Source organism: Osmerus mordax, chromosome 20 (assembly GCF_038355195.1).
Source record: "Osmerus mordax isolate fOsmMor3 chromosome 20, fOsmMor3.pri, whole genome shotgun sequence".
In the NCBI taxonomy this organism is placed as follows: domain Eukaryota; kingdom Metazoa; phylum Chordata; class Actinopteri; order Osmeriformes; family Osmeridae; genus Osmerus; species Osmerus mordax.
In genome coordinates, this window is record NC_090069.1 from 10331703 (window position 1) to 10358427 (window position 26725).

At 40.4% G+C, this 26725-nt stretch overlaps 1 protein-coding gene across 1 annotated transcript in view; it reads left to right on the forward strand.

Annotated features, from left to right (window-relative positions):
* The window catches only part of gpsm1b (G protein signaling modulator 1b), a 140194-nt gene that overhangs the window by 101058 nt on the left and 12411 nt on the right, over positions 1-26725 (forward strand). Inside the window, exons 11-12 of the mRNA XM_067258117.1 lie at positions 6380-6548; positions 6808-7013. Coding sequence (XP_067114218.1) covers positions 6380-6548; positions 6808-7013 — 375 coding nt within the window. The remainder of the gene's footprint in view (positions 1-6379; positions 6549-6807; positions 7014-26725) is intronic.

The window sequence follows — 26725 nt, forward strand, 5'->3', positions numbered from 1 at the left end:
AATGTGACCTTGATCAGAGGAACCCCTCTCCCCATAATGAGTTGTTTTCCCACAGTGGGAGCACAGGCTACAGCTGGGGCAAAAGATGGGGGGGGGGGGGGGGGGAGAGAGAGAGTCTGTAGGGAAACAAAGGGGGATAGTGAGAGAGATTGTATGTGTGTTGGAAAGATAATGAAAGACAGAGGGGTAGAATATAGTGCAGCTGAAGTGGATGGGAGGATATAGAGAGGGAGGGGGAGCTACTAGGAGGAGCGGATTAAAAGTGCAAGGTGGAAAAGAGGAGAGTGGTAAGTGGAGAGGGAGAAAGGGATGTGCAAGTCAGATGTTTGGACCAAGAAAGAATGGTTCTGTGAGAACGAAAGAAAGGGTGAAAACAGGGAGAGGTAAGAATAATAATCATTTATATAACTAATTAAGAATGAAAATGCTTGATATTTTGTGAGGAGGGAGGATAAAGGAATCAGAAAAGTGGGGTGCAGGGGGACTGCATGCCAGTGCAAAACCACTGGATAGAACCAAGTTACCGACAAATCACGAGAATGTTTCTTTACTCAGACACCCTAAATATCATACTGTGCTGTGTTAATATTAATAATTTATAATAACACATTCATCAAAGCCAACACCTTACAAATGCTTCACTTCACGCTTCATTTCCCTTAGAATTAATATCAAACTGTTGAAATGAGCTTACATCTTACGTATGAATGCCCGTGCGTTCACCTAGTTTTCATGGTTTGTCTTCAATGCATTTTTGCTGTTTGTGTAAAAAAAAAAATTGCTGCTAGGATGAGACACATCTAACAGCAATTAAGTGCTTATAGGACAATCAGTAAAACGGTAAAGTTGTTTGTGCTCAAAATTAAATTGGAATGTCAGGTTCCCCTGCAAGTGAGACAGCAAATAATTATTACTCGTTCCAAATCGCTTTTTAATTTGTCTAGACAAATCCCATCAATGAAAGGAATGTAGAAAAAAATACACATTTAATGTGTACCTATTGGCTTATGGTTATACGTCTACCATCTTACATAAGGGCACGTTTCTCTTTCTGTAGCACTAATGCTAGGTGTTCATTAGTTAGTGGTGCAAAATATTGCTAAACTGGCGATACGAACCACAGTTTTGAGTTACGGATCACAGATCGGATAATTTAGTAAAACAGTTTCACACTATTAAACTATGAAACTTTGCAACTGATCCACGATTCACATGCGGGCCGAACCGTGGAGGTTGATCCATACGGATCATGGATCAACTACGGTCCATTACACCACTATCATTTGTCCATTATCACTTCAGCACATGGCTGACATTGGAAGGAGGGGATTGTTGGACACTACCCAATGCTATTGATGGGTAATGTGTCCTGTGTTTTATGTACTTTGATGCCCCCTGTCTCCAGCCAACCTGCCCTGGTCCGTAAATCTTGACATGAAGAGCTCACACAGAGACTTTAATATTGTGTAGCTGATTAATCCAGGGTTATGGATGTATGTACAATCCTTTGGATTTGAGATTCTATGTAAGATGCATATCCATAGTTTGGGGTTACTTGTTTGTGTGTGAAACTCTGAAAATATTTCAACAAAAACTGTTCTACGCCTAATATATATATGAACACAAATGTGTATGTATATATATTAAAGCATCCTTTATGTAGGTTTGTGAGCTTTAGGGTAGATTTTGATCTCCCTTGTCCTCGTTTCAGGGTTATTAGCTTATTTTTACTCTTTGTATCCATGAGAGAGACAAAACCACCTTGGAAATCTAGGCCAAGGTGCAAACTGTTGGCAGCCCATTCCAAGTAGTGGCCAAAGTGTATTTTCTGTTATTTAAGTGTTCTTTTCTGGCAAAGCCTATAAGTCACATGTGTCAAACTCAATTGTGGCCCGCCACGTCATTTTATGTGGCCCGCGGAAGCTTAAATCAGCTGCTTAAATGGTGTATTGAAATAATTCTACGCTGCTTTACAGCTTGCATTGACCATAAACTACATCTCTCACAATGCATTTAGAATATGTTACGGCAAAGTGAGACATCCCGCCTCTAGAAAGCAGTGTATACTAGTGATGTGTCGTTCGTGAACGATACGTTCATTTTGAACGAATCCTTACAAGGACTCGAGGGTAACGAGTCCTCTCAAAGAATGATTCGTTCATTTTCTCGTGGCCGCGCATCAGGACTGTTGCATAGGCTCGTCCAAGTAAGCAGAAATGATTCGTTCATTTCCCAACTCGGTCTTCGGGTACGAGTCTTTGGATCATTTTTCACGTGACCTGCATAGGCTCTGTAGTGGTAGCTAGAGGAAACGCTAGAGGGAACGATTCGTTCATTTCCCGACTCGGTCTTTCTACGAGTCTTTGGATCATTTTTCACGTGACCTGCATAGGCTCTGTAGTGGTAGCTAGAGGAAACGAACGATTCGTTCATTTCCCGACTCGGTCTTTCTACGAGTCTTTGGATCGTTTTTCACGTGACCTGCATAGGCTCTGTAGTGGTAGCCAGAGGAAACGAACGATTCGTTCATTTCCCGACTCGGTCTTTCTACGAGTCTTTGGATCCTTTTTCACGTGACCTGCATAGGTTCTGTAGTGGTAGCTAGAGGAAACGAACGATTCGTTCATTTCCCGACTCGGTCTTTCTACGAGTCTTTGGATCGTTTTTCACGTGACCTGCATAGGCTCTGTAGTGGTAGCTAGAGGAAAAGAACGATTCGTTAATTTCCTGACTCGGTCTTTCTACGAGTCTTTGGATCCTTTTTCACGTGACCCGCATTGTATTTTTTTGTAAAGGAAACAGTTTCCTCATTCCCTTTAGCGTGGCCGCTGTTTTAGTAAGACATGAATGATATTCGCTCAAGTCATCATACTGACTGGTTTTGTTATTTTCACTTTACATTTACACTTACAGTTTAGTGCAGTGTAATTGTTTGCCGTGATAATTAAATGCTAGTGTGATAATAAATGACCAAATCATACAAACTGTCATGATACATTATTTTAATGCAGGAATTTCTTTTAAAATAGTATCTGCTGGTGCACATGTCATGTACTAACCTACATGAGACATACTAACCTACAATGGACTAAAATCTAACTATAAGTGCGTTCGACATGGACTGCGGCTGCATGAAACGACCGGCGAGAGTAGCCGCTTGCAGTCGGGGAGGAGTTGAAAACGGCTCTGTGAAGTTGGACATTCCAGCTTCTCGTGGTTTGCTGCGTTGACGTCAGTCATGGCCGATGCCATGACATGACTGAATACTTGGAATGCTGCTTCAGCATTCCAAGTTTTGTTCTTTGAATCTTTATTCAACTTCTTAATCTTCTTCTTCTATTTCTTCCGCGACACCTTTCAGCACCTTCAAATCTTCAGCTATTAAAGGTGACATGACATGAAAACTTCACTTTAGGAGGTTATTTAACATTAATATGAGTTCTAGCCCAGTGACTAGAATTTTCGATAGGTGTAAACCAAGCCCTGGGTGTTCTTCTCCGCCTTTGAGAAAATGAAGGCTCAATTGCTTTGTTTGAAAATCTCCTCCTTGTGACGTCACAAGGAGGAAGGTTACCTCCCCTCTCTCTGCTTTGCCCGCCCATAAGAAACTGAGCTACGACCGTGCAAGTGTTTTTATCCTCGAGAGACATCATGGCTTGCAAACGAACGAAGCATTACATTTGCTCAGTTTGGATGTACAAAGGAAAACAAAAATATTTTTACAGTTCCTTCATCCGAGCCTCTGAAGACCCAGTGTCTTAATTTTATTTTCTCTGGAAATGAGCCTACACAACTTCTGTTGTAGGCGCATTTGTTTTGTATGTCTGCGCCAAACACTTCAGCCACGACTGTTTCTTCATTTTGAGCTTATACAAAAGTGGCATTGCTGAAATTAAATTATGGATCAGTACTAACTCTCCTTCATCCAGCTACTAACCTTGGACAAGTAAGTTAACTAACGCTATATCATTTTGTAGTTTTACTGTATATGGTTACCTAGCTTGCTACCCTTAGAATGTGGCTGTAACATTAGCTCTGCAGCTAACAGCTGAGTTACTGTCGCTTATGGAAAGGTAGATAGCATCGAGTGTGTGTGTGAATACACATCCTGTAACGTGAGTGTTGTACACTTCTTTGTTATTTGGATAACCGTTCTGCTGTTGGTGTTATGACGCGCGCGATATCCGCCTTTCCCCTCATTGAAATGACTGAGTGTGTACCTCTGCAAACCAGGGTTATCAGATGAGAATGGGCAAATTCGAGGCATCTTACAGCAACGGGGCTACAGCCATTGCGATACATCCATTGTAAACATTAGCGCATGGTGCCGCCCCTCCGCTCCTCATTTAAAGCTACAGACACCAAAACAGCGCGTTCTGAGGAAAGCTCTTTGTGGGACTGCTAGTAGTGGCTGTAATTCTGCACCAAGGCTGAATTTCGGGGAAAGAGACTTCTGATACAGTATTAGGGGACCACTAAGGCCTATATAAAAGCATCCAAAAACAGCATTGTCATGTCACCTTTAAAACCCTTCAGCTATCAAAAAATTCAGCGGTTTCAGGCTATGACTGCTATATCTTTTCAGATTTGTACCTCTTATGCTTGAATTAATATAAATCAATATTCATAATGTTTTTAACATGGTTTTCCAATGGAGTTTTTTTTTTAATCCTCTCAATCCTCTTAAACTTCTTCAACTTTCAAATCCTTCTTCCTCAATCCTTCAGCTACAGCCACTATTTAAACTTTAAAATGTTGACAAAACCCTAAACTATATATTTTTTTAATCAGCTTTTTGATATCTATTCAACTTTTTTTCAATATCACTGATTATGTTTCATGAGTTTTTCAAACTGTTTCTGAGATTTACATGGGTGTGTATGTGAGAGCCTAGAGTGCTGACTGAAACGCTTAGAGTGGAGGGGAGCTTCGAAATCAGTTTCAAAAAGTATTTCTAGTTTGCCAGCATTGCCACAATTTTCACTCTTCATGCTTCATTTTTTGATCAATAGATAGCAAATTTTGTGCTGGTCGTAGACAGTTGTCTGTGGAATCCAACAGACGTACACATTTGTTCAGAGCCCCACGAAAGCGAGACAAAGTCCAACTCTCGCCCCATAGAGACCAATGCAAATCTGGTGACACATTTCTCATAGAAAGCAGAAGTTAGACGTTTTTGAAACTGCCGGTAGAGTCGTATTTCTGACCGCACAGACATATAAAGGATATCTCTGGTTTAGGCAAAGTCTTGGGTCTCGGAAAATATTAATTTTTGGATTGGACGTATAGTTTTGCGTCAACTTGTTTGAGGTGTGGATTCTATGTACATTTCTGTTATTCTCTCGCCCTCAGCGCGTTAGCAATCATAGCTGCACCATCACCGTGGCAACGACAGACACGCACCACTCAGTCTCTCACACAAGTGATTTGTATTAGCTGATTAGTGGAGTCACAAGACAGAGCTATTTAGTCAACTCGTCTCATTAAAAGACTAAGAGCACTATAATTTCAGCTACTAAAACGAATATACTACGTCTACTACTTCTACACTTTAACAGTTCAGCTTTCAGCTTCTCCCGCATTGTATTTCAGCTCTTAGCATTGTTAGATGATGCAGTTCAGTTTCCACACTGCCTCTTTTGTGTGACTCACACATTTTTGAAATTCATTTCAGCTTGCGGGTATTTTCTCATTTCTGTATTTTCAGCAATTTCATCTTTCAGCATTCCAACGCATTTTCTGCAGGAAATGCCTTTCTAGTTAAACTTAGTCTTTCCGTTAGTGAAAAGGCGGACTAAAACCCTTTCTTCAACAAATTTTTTATTCAATTAAACAGTTTGGTCCGGATTTGAGCGTTGGCAAAACTGAAGGTGTCAGAATAATTACAAAACACGCGTCTAAATTGTTGTGTGTGAGTCTGGCCAATCATGAAATAGCTGTGTCGTCATTAGAACCCGTGCAGTTGCTCTTGAGAAAATGCGCTCGGCTACACAGCCGGAAGTTCTCGAATCGATCTCACGGTACTTTGATGGCCAGGTCACAGTGACCTAGCCTCGGCGCCGCCTCAAGTCGGACAAAAAGTCTAACCAGAATTCACTGTTTCAAGTCAGCCGCCTTCGGCCGGCTGCAGCGCTGCATGAAGTCAGTTCATGTCGAACGCACCTGTTTACATCACATTCATTTTAACCTTTACATTAAACACATTTCCTATGTATTTACTGTATGAGATTAACCATAAATTTACTATGAATTTGCGTTAATTATGCATCCTAAACACAGCACATATTTAAACAGTAGGTCAGTATTTAAATATCTGATGATAGGAGCCCACAGGGGGGGTTGCTTTTCTGACCTAACAGTCCTTTTTCTTCTATTTCAGAAGCTAGGTTGTGACCCATCTGATGAGGACTGCTTCTTTGATCTCCTCAGCAAGTTTCAGAGCAGCCGCATGGATGACCAGCGCTGCAACTTAGATGAGACACAGAATGGGGAGAACGGCAAAAATGGAGGCGGTGCAGCAGACATCCTATCCTTCAATGAAATGCTAGGTACAGGGAGATGGCATAATAACTGTCCTCCGTAATTGTGCAATGCTCCTGTCAGTTTAAATTTATGTTTTTCTTTAATTATGGACTTTAAACATTCAACTTAAAACATTAGTAACTTAACTTATTAAGATTTGTGGATGATATTGTCTTATTTACTAAAACAGCATTATATTTTACCCTCTGGTTTATGTACTAGTCAATTTAAATTTTAAATATAAAATGTATATTCTTGATATCGTAAACTCTTTCTGTTCCCCAGATACTGCAATCCTCACTTCCCCACAGACTGAGGAGCTGTTTGACTTGATTGCCAGTTCTCAGAGTCGTCGCCTGGATGACCAGCGGGTCAACGTTAGCAACTTGCCAGGTCTCAGAATTACCCACAACAACATGAGCCATCTGTGTGGTGAGGCAGACCCCCAGGAGCCCAGCGATGACTTCTTCAACATGCTCATCAAGTGCCAGGTACTAGGAATGACATGGTCAAACCATTATATCAATGGAACAGATCCTCAAGTAATTAAAAACCACAATATAAAATGTTACTATACAGTATGTAGCCTGTATCTATACTATAATAAAAGGAAACTGTGTGTGTGTGTGCGCCTGTGTGTGATTGTGCATGCAAGTGTTAGACTGGGATGTTAGTGGAATGATTGGTTTGAGAACCCGACACTGTGCAAAGTTGTAATTTTGCAGGTGTCATCTGGATCAAAGGACGTGCGGTGCCGTGGTTGAAATGCCAGATCTACCAAATGGGCAATCTGGGCATATGCCCGAGGGCCACGAGCACCAAAGGGCCCTCTGTGAAAGGAGAAAATAATAAGACCACACATGGAATGTTCCAAGTTCTGTGAACATGAAGTAGATCATGTCTGTACGTCCTTACTCCATGCCTCCTCCCCACTAGAAGTTAAGGTTAGGGGTCAAATGACCCCATAGTGTTCAGACAGGGACGTTGTTATTGACATGTAATGGTCTGTAGATGGCACTTCGTGCACAGAGCAAACGCACGGTCGGAAAATGAACGTGCCTTCGTCAATCTGTCATTTATTTCCGTGTTATTAGTCAGTGATTATTTCACTGGAGCTTTTGTCTAGCCCTTCAATCATTCAGCAAAATGTATTTTATTGAATAAAGGTCAAACACGTTGCGGGTTAGACTGCAGTTGTTCTATAGTACCTCGACATTATCAACATTTTATAGTCAGCTGACAAGATCGCATTGTTTTCCCCAGTCAAAAGTATAAACCCACAGGGACATCATAAACATTCAATGGTCTAGAGTGGAGACAATAAAGTGTGGCCGGTACATGTGCTCCTAAATGAAAAAAGATTGGAGCACACAAAGAAATGTAGGAGCGCAGTGAAAAAATGTACACAGAGTTTTACAAACAATTCATTACATATATATTTATACTGCATGTGTGAGTGTGTATGCGTGTACTAAAATACATATCTGTGGAATATGGAAAGATGCCAACCAATTGGAAGCATAGATGGTCCAAACGTCTTTAGTTTATGTGTTTAGAGGGCAATTTCATCCTATGTCGTCTTAACCAAACGCTAAATTACAGGTTTTGATATATGGCTTTGTGGAACAGCACATAACGTACCACCAAAATCACACATTGACCCATGCCTACTTTAGAATTTTGTTTGGCATTAATTTGAGCTCTAAATACAGTTTTCTTTTTGCTTTATGTAGCTTCCCCCCGATATATGGTCCAGTCTTGAACTGATGTTTTTCAGTTTATTTGTAATCCTTCCTTCTTAGTACATAAACACCGTAAAAACGTTTTTGAAACATTCCATATATATACACGTCTTCTCAAACCAAATCAAAGAACAATACGGGGCAAAATCAACCAATAACAAAAACAAACACAATGACAACTGTAGAACCTTTACAGAGGTTGGGTCAGTTACACTTTATGTAACATAAACATTACATTGGACTCATATCGTTACTCTGTGGAGTCAGACATTCATTTGTAAATTTGTTACATGTCTGGTTCGTTTACTATGCAATTCAGTTGGGGAGTGATCCTCATCATGGCTCAAACCTACGCCAACTTTGTAATAGTTAGTTAGCAAGATAGTTCTGATTAAAGCACAAGAACAGTTTACACTTAACTACAGTTTGGCATTCAATGTTAACTATTATAATATCAACAGATAGCCTGCTCTGTTTCATAAGATGTGAATTATATTTCCAAAAATAAAAGTTTGCGATGTTACATTTACATTTATTCATTTAGCAGACGCTTTTATCCAAAGCAACTTCCAAGAGAGAGCTTTACAAAGTGCATAGGTCACTGATCATAACAACAAGATAGCCACAAAACATTGCGAGTAGCCAAAACATGAAGCACACATTGTGAACAACCAAAGTAAGTGCCAAAGGGAAGAACCATAAGAGCATGTAGTTAAACAAGTTACAATTAAACAACATGAACCACTATACGTGCAAGTGTACCTGTGGAAAAAACAAGCAACAATAATAAAAACAATATATCACAGCGAGTACAAAACAATTTAAAATAGTTACCACTAACCACAAGAGCAACAAGTCTCTGAGCAAGAGTCATTGTGATCCTTGAGGAAACTAACATCGGGTCAAGCGAACCATTCCTAAGTACCGTTGTACTCCCGGAACAAGTGCGTCTTTTCTTGAAGGTGGGGAGACAGTCAGTATCTCTGATGGAGGTGGGGAGTTGATTCCACCACTGGGGGGCCAGACAGGAGAAGAGCTTGTGTTGGGACCGGGCGGTCTTGAGCGGTGGGACCACCAGGCGGTTGTCGGAAGAAGACCGTAGGTGACGGGTGGGGGTGTAAGGCTGCAGGAGAGACTTGATGTAGACGGGTGCAGTCCCGTTCACTGCTTGGAAGGTCAATACCAGGGTCTTGAATCTGATACGGGCCATGATAGGTAGCCATTGGAGAGAGATGAGGAGCGGGGTAACATGAGAGCGTCTGGGTAGATTGTAGACCAGGCAGGCCGCTGCGTTCTGAATCCTCTGAAGAGGGCGGGTTGCACATGCTGGGAGACCAGCGAGCAGCGAGTTGCAATAGTCCAACTTGGAGAGGACAAGTGCTTGGACTAGCAGCTGGGTGGAGTGCTCAGACAGGTATCTCCTGATCTTCCGGATGTTGTAGAGGGTGAATCTACACGACCGAGAGACCGCAGCAATGTGGGCCGTGAGGGAGAGCTTGTCGTCCATGGTAACCCCAAGGTTACCATGGCTCAGCTGGAGGTGGTGCTCGGTCATCCAGGCGGAGATGTCTGTGAGGCAGGCCTCAATCCTAGCTGAGATCCCCGGATCGGTCGGGGGGAACGACAGGTACAGCTGCGTGTCGTCAGCGTAGCAGTGGTAGGAGAAGCCATGGGAGGTGATGATTGGTCCAAGTGAGGTGGTGTACAGAGAGAAGAGGAGGGGTCCAAGGACGGAGCCCTGTGGGACACCAGTGGAGAGCTGGCGAGGGCCTGACAGTTTGCCTCTCCAGGAAACCTGGTAGGATCTTCCCGACAGGTAGGATGAGATCCACTGGAGTGCAGTGCCAGTGATGCCCATCTCAGAAAGTTTGGCGAGCAGGATCTGGTGGTTAACCGTATCAAAGGCTGCAGAAAGGTCCAGCAGAATGATGACGGATGACCTGGAAGCCGCTATGGCATGTTGTGAGCTATAATACAAATATTACAGTGACTGCGAGGGTGCGTCAACTGCACGCGCCTAAAGTTATTTTAATCTAACAGATTCAGTGCTTTTGAGAAAATATTCAGGGGTTAAACCCCAGAAGCCACCCTCCCGTTCAGCCCATGGTCTATCCCGATACTCTTTTCCAGCGTTGTTCACCTTTCTCTCTATGACAAGTCTCAAACTATTTAAGACTTTGTGAACAATGTCTATGTTCTGTAGAGCACTTATCCGTCCAACTACCAAGTACAAAATCTTCAATGTGTGCCAAAATGATGTCCCCTGACAAGCCAGCCATGCTGATTTAATCTAGTAAGGCCAGCATGCCATCTCTGACACCAGTTATGTCTTCCATCATCTCTCGAATCCAGGTGTCCCTATCTGCCTATCTAAATGTTGTCTTTACAAAAACCTCATTTTGAAATAAGTAAATTTATTTATTAATTTATTTAGGTAAATGGATTCAGATAAATATTTATATGATGCTATATTTATATATTTATTGCCATCTTTTTTTTATTTTAGGGTTTATTTCAGAGCCATATTTATTTATGTATTTACCTATTTATTTATTTATTAGATTTTGACTAAAACGGCACTCCATATGAGGAGAGCAGGGGGGTATTCCAGGTAGCGGGTTTAACAAACTCTGAGCCTAACCCTGAACTCATAGTTGAGTTACTCTAAAATGGGAAACTCAGAAAACTCGATTCCAGAAAAGCTGATTTGAATTTGTTAACTTAACTCGGAGTACGTCAACTATGAGTTAAGCGCGGGCATGAAAACTATTACAAGCCAACATCAATGGAGCTCCGATACTAGGATCCACCATCCACCGATAACAAAAAACTTTGTCCTACTTCACCACATTTCAGATATAAGTTTTATTTCATGTTTATGGTAAATCTGAGCACATATTCCGGAAAAAAAGCAACACGGCTGTAGCAGCGCATACAATTGGCGTGGGAGACAAACTGCCAAGTCAATGCATACATTTGAATGTGATAGCCAGTCCATACATAGAACATTTAACCCCACTGTCAGTTAATATTAAAGGAGAAAAAGTGGTGGACTTAATAAAATGGCATGTTCAATGTTATATTTAATATAAAAACATACTACGAAGGAGTAAGACATATTTTGCTTCGGCTATACGCTTGTGATTGTAGCCTCGACGTCACCTTGGTTTTAATCATATTCGACATGACACAAAGTAAATATCAATTGGTGCCTATTTCAACTTGTAGTAGCAGTTTCCCCAACAGAAGGCTTTTCATCAAAGGATGATGATGATGATTAAGATGACGAAGAGACATTAACTGCTGCCGCAGAAATGGATGCAGAGAATTATGTATAGTAGCTACTGGTAGTTCTCTCCTAGGGCTGAACGATTAATTGCATTTGCGTTTAATATCGCGATGGGACAGAACACGATTTTGTATTCGCTAAGGCTACGATTTTACTTTGGTCATGTGACACGCGAGAGTAACGCAGTTTGCAGACGAAGGATCAGCTTTGCACGCTACACTGTACCTTGACCTGTACGATCATGGCCTCAGGCTCGTCAGAACCTGAGACTACAGTCACTTTGTCAATTTTGCCTTAAAAAAAAGATGCTGCAGAGTGTCAAGTATTGTGCAAAACCTGCCTGGCTAACGTTGCTAGGGGGCAACACCACCAACCTAATTCGGACCTAAAAAAACACCACAAGCCATGTACGATGCATAGCTAAAATTCTGAACACCAGTGTGTCAAATAAGCCAAATAACACCCGACAGGATCACTGATCGAAATGTTTCAAAGCCTAACTCAATGTAGCCTACTACAAAATTACTCAAGCAGTAAGCGTTCATCACGAAATATGATACCCCTCGGTGATACACATACAGTAAGATCACTATGGCTGACGGTGCCATACTGTTTCTGTTAGGCTACTGACTGGATCAGAAATGTTCAGACAGTGTCTCTTTTTCTTTTAAGATTTAACCTTTTAGATGTGAGTTCTAAATATTTCCGACTGTCTCCACAGTGCAAGTTATTTTTCCGAAACGGTAGCTAGCTAGCTAGCTTTAGTTAAGAAAGTGCAACTAAAGCTTACGTTTCTAGTTTGTTGTGCTCACGCCTTTGGCGAGCACAACCATTGTTCTCTCACATATATATTATTATTATTATTTATTTTTGACCCCCTAAGCGTCAGTCAATATTTGGGCTACATAGACAAAGTCGCTTTCAAAAGGTTCGTCTTGGTAGCGATTGAGTTGCTTGTATTTTTATTTACGTTCCGTTGCATGGTTTAAGTAGACATTACGTTTTTGTGTCGAAAGGTGAAGCTAACGGTGGCTAACTTGCTAGCCACAGTCACTGACGTTGCCAACGTCACGAAAACACGCGACTACCTCTAGCAGAACATTAGTTTAGCAGCTCATTAACTTCTGGGAGATAGCTAGGCTAACTATGGCTTTACTGCAAGGCAGCTGCAGAAACGCCACAAGCAAAGAGGCCAGGGTGATAACTATTTACTCATTTTACTTTGTGATATGAAACACAATTGTGAAGTGTAATGTACAATATAAGCTGATATTATTAAGGAAGTACATGTACTTTCGGAAACAGTAGGCTACTATTTCACTGAAGCATTAGCATCACAACATTAGCCTCTGTTGCCTGGGCAACACATACTACAGCGGTCTATGATGCATCTGTTTTCAACAAACATTCCTCACTAATTCATTTTCGTTGTTGGATTTATTATGACAATAGATTACAAGTAAACTATTTGTTGGTGAAATTATCATTACTTGTGGTTTCAAACCAGTGTAGCTCACTGCAACGCTGTTCTGTAGCCTACGCCGGACACACTAGTATAGTAGGTAACAAAACCATCTCCACACAGCTGTTTAGGAAGTCAAACGGCGACAGAACATGTTCGGCACTCCCTTTAGCTCTACTTAAATCAAAAGTCTTTCAATAGGTGAAACTATCTGACTACTAACCTGAACTTAATTACCACAGCCTAAACTTTGTCAATCTGTTCATGAAAATAATTAATTTCAGCCTAAACCGTACAACGGAACGTTGAATCGAATTCAACCAACGCAATCGCTACCAAGACGAACACAGGTAACTGTACTACTGTAGTAGTACAATTTACCGGGGCAGCTTCTCCACACAGGGATCGCATTTTGTGTTGTTACTGACAATGATCGCTACCAGTGAGGTTTTTATGAATTAGAGATTTCCCCCAAAATAAATGTCAAGCTTATTTACGTTATTGTGGACATATTTTCAGTTAGCAGATGGTACTGTTTGAATCGCGATTCCATCTGAGATAGCACTAGCTAGCTACTGCCGGTAACGTCGTTGCTAGAATAAGTTTCAAGGGGGGTTCTATATTAATGAATGAATGCAGTATGAGTAGGCTAAATGCCTGAAAATATCATGAGAAGGGAAAAACTTAAAAGGACGTTAAAATCATAGAGATTAGGTACATGTTTACACCGTTCTGCCAAATGTATTCGTTTTGATTCAACTATGAGGCTGCTACTGTATATAGCCGATCACCATTCCCTCTTGCAGGGGAAATGAAAAGACAACTATTTCATTCTACACTTCACTCTTAGTATTTTGAGTTGTAAATGAGCAGCAAAGAAATATGCTTTTAAATCTATGTAATCTTTATAAATAATAAGTAGGCATTTAATATCAAATATACAGAAATATCAGTTGTAAAAATGTCATTAAAAAACGACGAAAACCCTCTGCAGCCGACGCAAGCAAGTACACTCTACAATTTCCCCAGACATTGTACCCTCTCTAGTTAGTGTGTTTGCTGCAAGCAAAACACTATTGTTATTCTGCATACTTATTGTTGGTATGCTGCTTCAGCAGCATTCCAACACACACTTTTTTCAATATTACTGATTATGTTTCATGACTTTTTCAAACCGATTCTGAGATTTACATGGGTGTGTAAGTGAAAGCCTAGAGTGCAGACTGAAACGCTTAGAGTGGAGGGGAGCTTCTGATGTTGTTGAAAAAATATTTCTAGTTTGCCAGCATTGCCACAATTTTCACTCTTCATGCTTCATTTTTGGATCAATAGATAGCTAATTTTGTGCTGGTCGTAGACAGTTGTCTGTTGAATCCAACAGACGTACACATTTGTTCCGAGCCCAACGAAAGCGAGACAAAGTCCAACTCTTGCCCCATAGAGTCCAATGCAAATCTGGTGACAAATTCGTCAGAGAAAGCAAAAAGAACAAGATTTTGAAACTGCCGGTAGAGTCGTATTTCTGACCGCACAGAAATATAAAGGGCATCTCTGGTTTCGGCAGAGTCTTGGGTCTCGGAAAATATCCTTATTTTTTGGATTGGACGTATAGTTTTGCGTCTAGGTTGTTTGAGGTGTGGATTCAAGCTACATTTCTGTTATTCTCTGCCCTCAGCGCGTTAGCAATCATAGCTGCGCCATCACCGTGGCAACGACAGACACGCACCACTCAGTCTCTCACACAGGTGATTGGTATTAGCTGATTAGTGGAGTCACAAGATAGAGTTTGATAGTATTTCAACCTGATACAATTTACAACAGGTGACTCTGCAAAGTTTACATTTTACATTTAGTCATTTAGCAGACGCTCTTATCCAGAGCGACTTACAGTAAGTACAGGGACATTCCCCCGAGGCAAGTAGGGTGAAGTGCCTTGCCCAAGGACACAACGTCAGTTGTCATGACCGGGAATCGAACTGGCAACCTTCGGATTACTAGCCCGATGCCCTCACCGCTCAGCCACCTGACTCTGCTAATAGTTCTGCTAATATCTCTTTTACTACTATTGCTAATGGAACTGTTTTATTCTACTAAGCCACTGAGTGCGTTTACTTGACCATAAGAAACCCGATTACTAGCAATTGTCGATTTATGCCAATAATACGATTACTCCGTTTACATGTGTAATTAGTGATGCAATTACTCAATAAACGCGTCTACATGATTTTTTTTATTAATCGTTGTATGCTCCACGGACAAAACTTGCACCATCATCCTTCTGCAACAAAGTGTTGCCGTGTCTTCCTGTATCGGCCCTACTGCTGTATGTTTCATTCAATCAACACATTTAATCCTATTAAAAAAGCAGAGTAAATGCACTCAATGATAGGCTACATCTGCTACTGCTATTACTATCCCAACTAAAATTTCAGCTGTTAAGACTATAATATTCTTTTTATGACTAGCTAGCCTAGGCCTACTTCTTCTTCTGTTTAACAGTTAAGCTTTCAGCTTCTCCCGCATTGTATTTCAGCTCTTAGCATTGTTAGATGATGCAGTTCAGTTTCCACACTGCCTCTTTTGTGTGACTCACACATTTTTGAAATTCATTTCAGCTTGTGGGTATTTTCAAATTTCTGTATTTTCTGCATTTCTTTTTTTTTTTTTTTCAGATTTCAGCATTCCAACGCATTTTCTGCAGGAAATGCATTTTCTAGTTTATTTCTTTTTTCTCCCACTTTTTTCCGTCGCCTACTCCTTTCCCACCGTTTAAGCTAGAAACACTGTTCAAACTTCATTTGATAAAGTCTGAACTGTTCTATTGTGCTATTACTTTTCTTATTGATAACTTTTAAAGTTTAAGATATTAAAGTTTAAAGTGCTAAAAAAAAAGAATGGGTTTCAATGGTTCAGAATGTTCAAGTCAAATTCCATTGTGACGTCATGCACTGACAGAACTGTTTCTGACGAGTCAATTTTTGACACTGTTTAACACTTTCCTGCCTGAATATGCATAGCTTTTCAAATAATAGACCTGACTGTTTATACCATTTTGAAGACAAGAAGTGGGGCTTTCTAATGATATCAATATTTGTATGATTATGTTAGGCAAATCATCCTTTATCAAGAAAGAAATCTTCTCCGTCATCAATACTTTTTTAGAAAACCTAATTTTTAACCACTTTAAATTCAAGCTAGAGAACAGGTTAGAGTGTATGAAATGTACGTAATTGTGTCGTGAATTCAGAACAGCAGACAGATTTACATTTAGTCATTTAGCAGACGCTCTTATCCAGAGCGACTTACAAGTACAGGGACATTCCCCCCGAAGCAACTAGGGTGAAGTGCCTTGCCCAAGGACACAACGTCAATTGACACCTGCTGATTTAAGATGGACTATTTTGTTTAACCCTTGTGCTGCCTTCGGATCACATGACCCAAAGGTTCATAACGAACCATCGTTGTGTTCACCCAATTTTACCCAATACAAAAACAAATAAAAATAATCTTCTTTTAACCTTCGCAATGTGGGGGGTCTGAGACAGCCCAACGGTTAAAAGAAAATGCTTCACTTCGTTTTTGTATGCGGTAAAGTTGTCGCAATACGACGGTGGGTCACAATGACTGATGGGTCAGAATGACCCGAAGAAAACACAAGGGTTAAAAGTTATGACCACTGAAGTGATGAGTGGGATAACGCAATTCCAAGCTAGCGTGATGGCTCTCCATAACTAAAAACGGTTCAACTTTTTTCCACAATCGACCAAATTGGCCAAACAAGGTATGTACATTGAGCTTAAAGTGTACATAATCTAGCTAGATCATTTTTCTTTAAGCAAGTTTCACAATAATCTGCAAAAATCGAGGCTCAACACTGTCATAGCCGACCGTCACGAACAGCCAAACCGGGGTCACGAAAGGTTTACTGCAGCTGGCGTTACTACAAACAAAGGCTTCGTAACTGAAACTTTTTTACTTTTAGTTGACGATATTGAACACAGATGTTAAGAAACTTGTCTTTACTCTAAATATCTTCTCTGTTTTCAATTTGAAGCAGTAAATCTAACAGTAGGAATTCTCCCACGACATCCGCTCGCTCCGCTTTGACAAATAGGTTTTCTCAGTCCACCATACATTACACAAGCTAATTTTTGAGCACTTTCAATAGAAGATACAGGCCATGTTAGAGTTGATATATATACATAATTGTGTGGGCAATGTAGAACAGCAGACAGATTTGAGATATGATCTTTTGTTTTAAAGTTATGGCCATTCTAGTGACGAGTGCTTACAACGCTAGCTACGACTGTCATCATAGCTGCCATAGAACGGCGAAACCAGGTCACATAGCTAGCTACGTATATCGTTCGTTACCTACAAACAAATGCTTGTAACAGTATTCACTCTAGCACTCCATTTTAAAACAGCCAGTGAGGACACATCATGCAATGATCTTGAGAGGCAAAAATACAAGGGACTTCTGAAGCACCTTGCTAACTCAGGATTTGTGGAAGATTTGGCTGTCATGAAAGACATCCTGCGTGAACTCCAGAGTCTGTCTCTCAAGCTGCAGAAAAGAGAAATGTCACTCGTGGATTCATGTATCGCCATCCAACAAACCATCAATGTTTTGACGGCCATGAAGTTGACTGGTGGGGGGAAATCAACCAAGAAGGCTGAACAGTCCGTCTCATCTGGCCTTTTTAAGAGCGTAGAGCTGAGTGAAGGCAGGGCGAAAATAAACAGGTCTTGGTTTCATGAATCAGTGATTGCGTCTCTAACTAAGCGATTACCGGAGTCCAATTTGGTCCTGATGCTCAAAGCTCTTGACAAGCAGTTTTGGCCAGGAGAGCAGGACTTAAGCATTAAAAAAGCATTCACGCTCTGCCCGATCTTTGCCACAATGTGTTCAATGATGTATCTGTCTGATTGTATTTTCTGTAGTGTAGATGGATGGTTAAATAATGAGTCAAAATTGTCTTGGCTCTCATCCATGAAATATTGTAATGTTATAGGCCTACTGCATATTGAGAAAATTTCGATTGGTATTGCGCAACAATCGGGAAATGGGGACCCCCCCGAATATTGATGGGTATTTCGCACACTGATGACGATGATGACCATGCATCCATTATTCACGCCTACAGTACGGTGTTTTGTACAAATACCACTTTGACATACATGATCCGCTGGCTAGATGTAACATGATCTTATCTACTACCCACAATAGTTCAGCCTTTTTGCAGCAGCATTTTAATCAGTTAGAGTAGATTTTGCAGTTGCACAACAAAGTCACGTAATGTGACAAGATTGTATTTAAAAGTATTTAAAAAACTCACCAGGGACAACGACAACATCGGCAAACCTGCACCATGGATTATTATATTTATGTCATGGGTGTGCAGGCACACATGATCAGTTTCTCCTCCATCTTGATACTGAAACCTAGATTCTAGGTTAGAAATGTTGACAATGATTAACGGTTGCTACGTTACAAGAAAGAAGGAATCAATCCGATTGGCCAACGCTCTTCACTGTTCCAACTTTTTTCTGTTTCTACATCTTTCAATTATTAATACTTTTCAGAATGGGTTTTATTCGTCAAGAAACTTCACACAGACAAGGAATTAACTGTGGCAGGAAGGTGCACACATTCAACATATAAGAATCTTAACCTTTGTGCTGCCTTCGGGTCACATGACCCAAAGGTTCATAACGAACCATCGTTGTGTTTACCCAATTTTACCCAATACAAAAACAAATAAAAATAATTTTCTTAAACCTTCGCAATGTGGGGGTCTGAGACAGCCCAACGGTTAAAAGAAAATGCTTCACTTTGTTTCTGTATGCGGTAAAGTTGTCGCAATCAACGGTGGGTCACAATGATTAAATGGTTAAATAAGAAGTGTACAAGTCTAACTCATACCAAGGGGATACAAATGTAAAAGATTTAGAATGAAATAAAATGGCTATAGTACAAATAGGGCAACATGGCAAGGTGTCTTGTGCAGATAAAGTGATTCGTGGTCAAGTCAGTGTGAGTCCTTGGCCTTGTTGAAGAGGCCAGCAGTGGATGGGAAGAAACTGTTTGTGTGGCGTGAGGTTTTGGTCCTGATGGACCGCAGCCTTCTGCCGGAGGGGAGTGGCTGAAACAATGTGTCCAGGCTGGGAGGAGTCGGCCACAATCTTCCTTGCTCGCCTCAGGGTCCTCGAGGTGTGCAGGCCCTCGAGGGTAGGCAGATTGCAGCCGATTACCTTCTCAGCAGCGCGGATGATACGCTGCAGTCTGCTCTTGTCCTTGGCAGTGGCAAAATTGTACCAGATGGTGATAGAGGTGAAGATGGACTCAATGATGGCTGTGTAGAAGTGCACCATTAATGTCTTTGGCAGGTTGAATTTCTTCAGCTGCCGTAGGAAGTACATCCTCTGTTGTGCTTTCTTGGTGAGGGAGCTGATGTTCAGTTCCCGCTTGAGGTCCTGGGAGAGGATAGTGCCCAGGAAGCGGAAGGACTCCAGTGTTGACTGGGGAGTCACACAGGGTGATGGGGGTTACTGTCTTAAAAGCATTGAGCTCTAACATAACGCTTTAACATTTATGAAATTAAATAAGATACCCTTTTCATCACTCTTTTTTCTCCTTTTTCAACCATGAGAAAATATTGCAATGCATAACAATGACAGCTATACTTTTCACACTGTCTCACCATTTTGGTTTCAAAGCAACACTTTTTTTGCCTTCATACTGCTGACATACTTTTGTCTGCTATGATATTGATAACTGTTATGCAATATACTCTTCATCACTATATTTGCTCATTTTTTCTAACTTCAAACTTTTTTCTGTTTCTCAGTCTTTCATTCTTTCATACTTTTAACGCTTAAAAATTTATGAAGGTCAATAAGATACTCTTTTCATCACTGTTTTTTTTCTCACCATTTTGTTTTTAAATCACAGTAAAACCTTCATTATTCAAGCCATCAAAACAATAGTTTCAACTGCTTTCAGCAAACACACATTTTCTTCAGGAAATGTACCTTTCTAGTTTAGCTTTGATTTACCAAAATATTTTCGATGAGGTAGGCTACAGGCGGTATGTTCTCCATAGTTTTTCTGAACTTTGTGTGTTATGTTGCTGACTGGAGATCAGTCGGCCAGTATATATCTATATTAATAATACATCATAATAATCGCATATTAAATCGCATTTGCAAATTAATCGCGATTATCTTATTTTCGGAAATCGTTCAGCCCTATTCTCTCCCCATGCACATTTATTTACAGGCTTGTGTGGAATTGTCAGTTACACTGACATTATGAGAATAATGAATATAAAAACCGATTTGCACATTCTGATCCTGTTGAACAGAGCATGGATGCAGTACACAGTGAGATGTTCATTTAATGGCAGGTGAATTCTGCATGTGGAACGGTGAAATGTAATGCAATCTCATGTATTCCCAGTTACAAGTAAATGAGTTGTACAAACTGCACCTCATGAAGAAAGTGCCAAAAACTGACCAAGAGATGGTGTAGGCCTACTTAGGATAGAAAAATAAAGGTAAATCTTGAAAAAGATGTACTGGAATACCAGTTACAGGAGGATGCATGGTCACAGGTGATGTTAATTGTACAAACAATAGCCTATATGAATATTAATTGTTTAATATGCTGAATTTCTATTTTGACCAAGAGATGGTATACTTAGGGCAGAAGAATAAAGGCTGATCTTGTAAGGCTATCAACCTGCCCCCACCTCTCATATGATAAAATATGGAGTTACTGGATGGAGTCTCAACTTGATGGCTCTCACACATCATTGTGTAACTTACTGTAGTATTGCTAGTCATGTTGATAAGTAAGGTTCAAGATTGTGGTGTGATTAGTTGTTCTTGGGTAGAAAAGGAATTGTGAAGCATCTGTGGATTCTTGATCTCCTGAGACCTTCTCCTCAGCTCTGGTTTGTCCTACACCTTCTTCCTCACCTCTTGCTTTCTATCTCTGGTTTACAATAATCATGGTAGAGTAGGTAAGAGTTAACATTCATTGATTTCATTCATTTTCAATATGATTAAATCATTATAATATTTAACCTTACTTGACCATTCTTGCTCTGATTTAACCCATAGTCAAATAACTGTAATTCCATTGGTATTGGCATTATTCAGACCTGAAGTGTGTTCCAAGGTTGTGAAAAAATATAATAATGACTTTTTCCCATCCTTAATGCAACCAGAAATGAGACTCAATATAAAAACTTTTTTTTTTATCAGAACTTTAACTTGAATTATATATTTTTTTGTCCATTTTAATGGACATTGGGTCCAGAGGGAATTCGTTTTGGTTGTTTGGCCAATATTGACCCCCTACAATCTTGAAATAGGTTACAGGATGGTACATAATCAGAATCAGAAATACTTTATTGATCCCTGAAGGGAAACTCTTTGTTACAGCAGCTCGCCTTTACGTCAGTGCACACAGGAGAAAGTACTATCAAAGATAAAATACTTATAAGTGGTGGGTATAAGTATAAAATAAATCAAATAAGTAAGTGTGAAGTACCAAGTGGGTTTACCGGTTGATGATGATAATACGGTATAATAATGCAATATAATAGTATAAGGAACTAGAGAGGGTACAATTTCTGGGGAAATTGTAGGGTGTGCTTGCTTGCGTCGGTTGCACAGGGGTCCGTTTTTAAATGACATTTTTACAACTGATATTTCTGTATATTTTATATAAAAATGCATACTTATTATTTATAAAGATTACATAGATTTAAAAGCATTTTTTTTTTGCTGCTCATTTACAACTGAAAATACGAGTGAAGTGTAGAATGAAATAGATGTCTTCTCATTTCCCCTGCAAGAGGCTGCCTCATCGTTGAATCAAAACGAATACATTTGGCAGACCGGTGTAAAAATTGACCTAATCTCTATGACTTAAACGTCATTTTAAGTTTTTCCCTTCTCGTGATATTTTCAGGCATTTAGCCTACTCATTGCATTCATTCATTAATAAAGAACCCCCTTTGAAGATTATTCTACGACGTTACCCGGCAGTAGAGATGGAATCGCGATTCAAACACAGGCTCTTTGCTTGTGGCGTTTCTGCAGCTGCCTTGCAGTAAAGCTATAGTTGGGTGTGCTTTGCCTTCGGCAAGGGCACAACCTTTGTTCTCTCACATATATATTATTATTATTATTCTTTTTGCCCCCCTAAAACTCAGTCAATATTTGGCCTACATAGACAACGTAGGTGTCAAAAGTTTCGTCTTGGTAGCGATTGAGTTGCTTCTATTGGAATTTACGTTCCGTTGCATGGTTTGGGCTTAAGTTAAGTTTTTGTGGCGAAAGGTGAAGCTAACGGTGGCTAATTTGCTAGCCACAGTCACTTACTAACGTCACTAACGTCACGAAAACACGCGTGACTACCTTTGGCAGAACATTCGTTTCGCATCTGTTAACTTGGGGGATAGCTAGGCTAACTATAGCTTTACTGCAAGGCAGCTGCAGAAACGCCACAAGCAAAGAGGCCAGGGTGATAAATATTTACTCATTTTACTTTGTGATATGACACACAATTGTGATGTTTAATGTACAATATAAGCTGATATTATTAAGGAAGTACATCTACTTTCGGAAACAGTAGTCTACTATTTCACTGAAATATTAGCATCATGACATTAGCCTGTGTTGCCCGGGCAACACATACTACAGTGGTCTATGATGTATCTGTTTTCAATCGTTAAAATAAACATTCCTCACATATACATTTTTGTTGTAGGATTTATTCTGACATTAGTAAACGATTTGTTGGTGAAATTACCATTACCTGTGGTTTCAAACCAGTGTAGCTCACTGCAACGCTGTAGCTTATGCGAGACACAGTACAATAACATCTAGCTACAGTACACAGCTGTTTAGGAAGTCAAACGGCGACAGAAAATGTTCGGCACTCCCCTTACTTAAATCAAAAGTATATCTAACTACTAACCTGAACTTCATTGCCACAGCCTAAACGTTGTCAATCTGTTCATGAAAATAATTAATTTCAGCCTAAACCGTACAACGGAACGTTAAATCCAATTCAACCAACGCAATCGCTACCAAGACCAACACAGCAGTAGTCTACTAGTACTGTACCGTAGTAGTACAATTTACCGGGGCAGCTTCTCCACACAGGGCTATATCGCATTTTGTGTTGTTACTGACAATGATCGCTACCAGTGAGCTTTTTATGATTGAGCGATTTTCCACTAAATAAATGTCAAGCTTATTTACGTTTTGGGGGGCATATTTTCAGTTAGCAGATGGTACTGTTTTAATCGCGATTCCATCTTCTACTGCCGGGTAACGTTGTAGAATAATCTTCAAAGGGGGTTCTTTATTAATGAATGAATGCAATGAGTAGGCTACATGCCTGAAAATATCACGAGAAGGGAAAAACTTAAAATGACGTTTAAGTCATAGAGATTAGGACCATTTTTACACCGGTCTGCCAAATTTATTCGTTTTGATTCAACGATGAGGCTGCCTCTTGCAGGGGAAATGAGAAGACATCTATTTCATTCTACACTTCACTCGTATTTTCAGTTGTAAATGAGCAGCAAAAAAAAATGCTTTTAAATCTATTTAATCTTTATAAATATTAAGTATGCATTTTCATATAAAATATACAGAAATCAGTTGTAAAAATGTCATTCAAAAACGGACCCCTGTGCAACCGACGCAAGCAAGCACACCCTACAATTTCCCCAGAAATTGTACCCTCTCTAGTTATCCTAGCTATCCCCCAAGTTAACAGATGCGAAACGAATGTTCTGCCAAAGGTAGTCACGCGTGTTTTCGTGACGTAGTGACGTTAGTAACGTCAGTGACTGTGGCTAGCAAATTAGCCACCGTTAGCTTCACTTTTCGCCACAAAAACATAATTCGAGCCTAAACCATTCAACGGAACGTAAATTCCAATAGAAGCAACTCAATCGCTACCAAGACGAAACTTTTGACACCTACAGTTAGGTCCATAAGTATTTGGACATTGACACAATTTTCATCATTTTGGCTCTGTATACCACCACAATGGACTTGAAATTAAACAATCAAGATGTGCTTTAAGTGCAGACTTTCAGCTTTAATTTCAGGGTATTTACATCCAAATCAGGTGAACGGTGTAGGAATTACAATACATTTTATATGTGGCCCCCCCCTTTTTAAGGGACCAAAAGTAATTGGACAATTGACTGCTCAGCTGTTCCATGGCCAGGTGTATGTTATTCCCTCATAAAGGGAGTTCGTTATTTCATTGACAAGGAGCAGGTAAAAGGTCTAGCGTTCATTTCAAGTATGGTATTTGTGTTTGTAATCTGTTGCTGTCAACTCTCAATATTAAGTCCAAAGAGCTGTCACCATCAGTGAAGCAAGCCATCGTTAGGCTGAAAAATCAAAACAAACCTATCAGAGAGATAGCAAAAACATTAGGTGTGGCCAAATCAACTGTTTGGTACATTCTTAAAAAGAAAGAACGCACTGGTGAGCTCAGCAACACCAAAAGACCCGGAAGACCACGGAAAACAACTGTGGTGGATGACAGAAGAATTCTTTCCCTGGTGAAGAAAAACCCCTCCACAACAGTTGGCCAGATCAAGAACACTGCCATACCACAAAGCATACCACCTCATCAGTGAAGCATGGTGGAGGTAATGTTATGGCGTGGGCATGTATGGCTGCCAATGGAACTGGTTCCCTTGTATTTATCGATCATGTGACTGCTGACAAAAGCAGTAGGATGAATTCTGAAGTGTTTCGGGCAATATTATCTGCTCAGATTCAGCCAAATGCTTCAGAACTCATAGGACGGCGCTTCACAGTGCAGATGGACAATGACCCGAAGCATACTGCGAAAGCAACCAAAGAGTTTTTTAAGGCAAAGAAGTGGAATGTTCTGCAATGGCCAAGTCAATCACCTGACCTAAATCCAATTGAGCATGCATTTCACTTGCTAAAGACAAAACTGAAGGGAAAATGCCCCAAGAACAAGCAGGAACTGAAGACAGTTGCAGTAGAGGCCTGGCAGAGCATCACCAGGGACGAAACCCAGCGTCTGGTGATGTCTATGGGTTCCAGACTTCAGGCTGTCATTGACTGCAAAGGATTTGCAACCAAGTATTAAAAGTGACAATTAGATTTATGATTATGTTAGTTTGTCCAATTATTTTTGGTCCCTTAAAAAGGGGGGGGGGCACATATAAAATGTGTTGTAATTCCTACACCGTTCACCTGATTTGGATGTAAATACCCTGAAATTAAAGCTGAAAGTCTGCACTTAAAGCACATCTTGATTGTTTCATTTCAAATACATTGTGGTGGTATACAGAGCCAAAATGATGAAAATTGTGTCAATGTCCAAATACTTATGGACCTAACTGTACGTTGTCTATGTAGGCCAAATATTGACTGAGTTTTAGGGGGCCAAAAAGAAAAAAAAGAAAATAATAATAATAATAATATATATGTGAGAGAACAAAGGTTGTGCCCTTGCTGAAGGCAAAGCACACCCAATAAATAGTAGTACTACAGCAATAATGGAGGTATGAATAATAAATAGGAAAAACTCAATATTGCATATTGAGTATTACACAGAATATTGCGCAATTATTTCAAGTATGGCAAGATGTAATGATCAATGTCCAGTTTAGTGACCTAGGTCACTAAACTGATGCTTTTTGGGAGGATGAGTCTTCCACTGAAGGTACTCCTTTGCTTGACCAGCACTTCATGGAGTGGGTGGGAGACACTGTCCAAGATGGCACGTAGCTTGGCCGGCATGCTCCTCTCTGACACTACCGCCAGTCCAGCTCCACCCCCACAATGTCACTGGCCTTATGGATCAGTTTGTTGAGTCTGTTGGTGTCCGCTAACCGTAACCTGCTGCCCCAGCATGCAACAGCATACAGGATAGCACTGGCCACCACAGACTCATAAAACATCTTCGGACATATGCGTCCTTAACGTTGGCATACAGCAGGTCCAGTTTCCTCTCCTCTCTAGTAGGACAGTTCACATACTGGGTGAAATTAGTCAGTGTTGTTGAAACACTGACATGGTTGAAGTCACCCGAGAATAATATGAATGCACTTGGGTGTTGAGCAGACCCTCGCCCCTCGACTTGAGGCAACGGCCCCAGTGGATGTAGGTGGTATTGCATTTCCGATTTGCTACCTGACTCGTCCGGTCGTTTTTATTCTATTAACTCCAGTCAACATATCTAAAACTATATCCCCCAATAATTTTTGTTTGATTCTTGAACCTGGCTCATACTACTATGTTATGTATTCGTGGTTTCCACTTTAGAGTACCTGGTTAATGTGAAGTACAAAACGGACACGTCTTTATAGCTTGAACTGTAATCGTTTACTGAAGCATTAGTGTAGAGCGTGAGCAACACACAAGTCATAGTATCATGGGCGGCACAGCGCCAACTAGTGGTGCGGGTACAACATAGTCAAGACATCACATCTCCTCCCCACTTAATGTAGTTCCCACCCTGAACATGAACATGAGATTTCTTTTTTTTTATATATATATATATATATATATCAAACTCATAGTAGTAGGAGTAGGAGTAGACTGTCCCAAACCCCAGAGTCCGTCAAGGGTTTATCCTGCCCTTGTTCTTGAGACGTGACTCCTTAAACTATTGTAACAAAAACA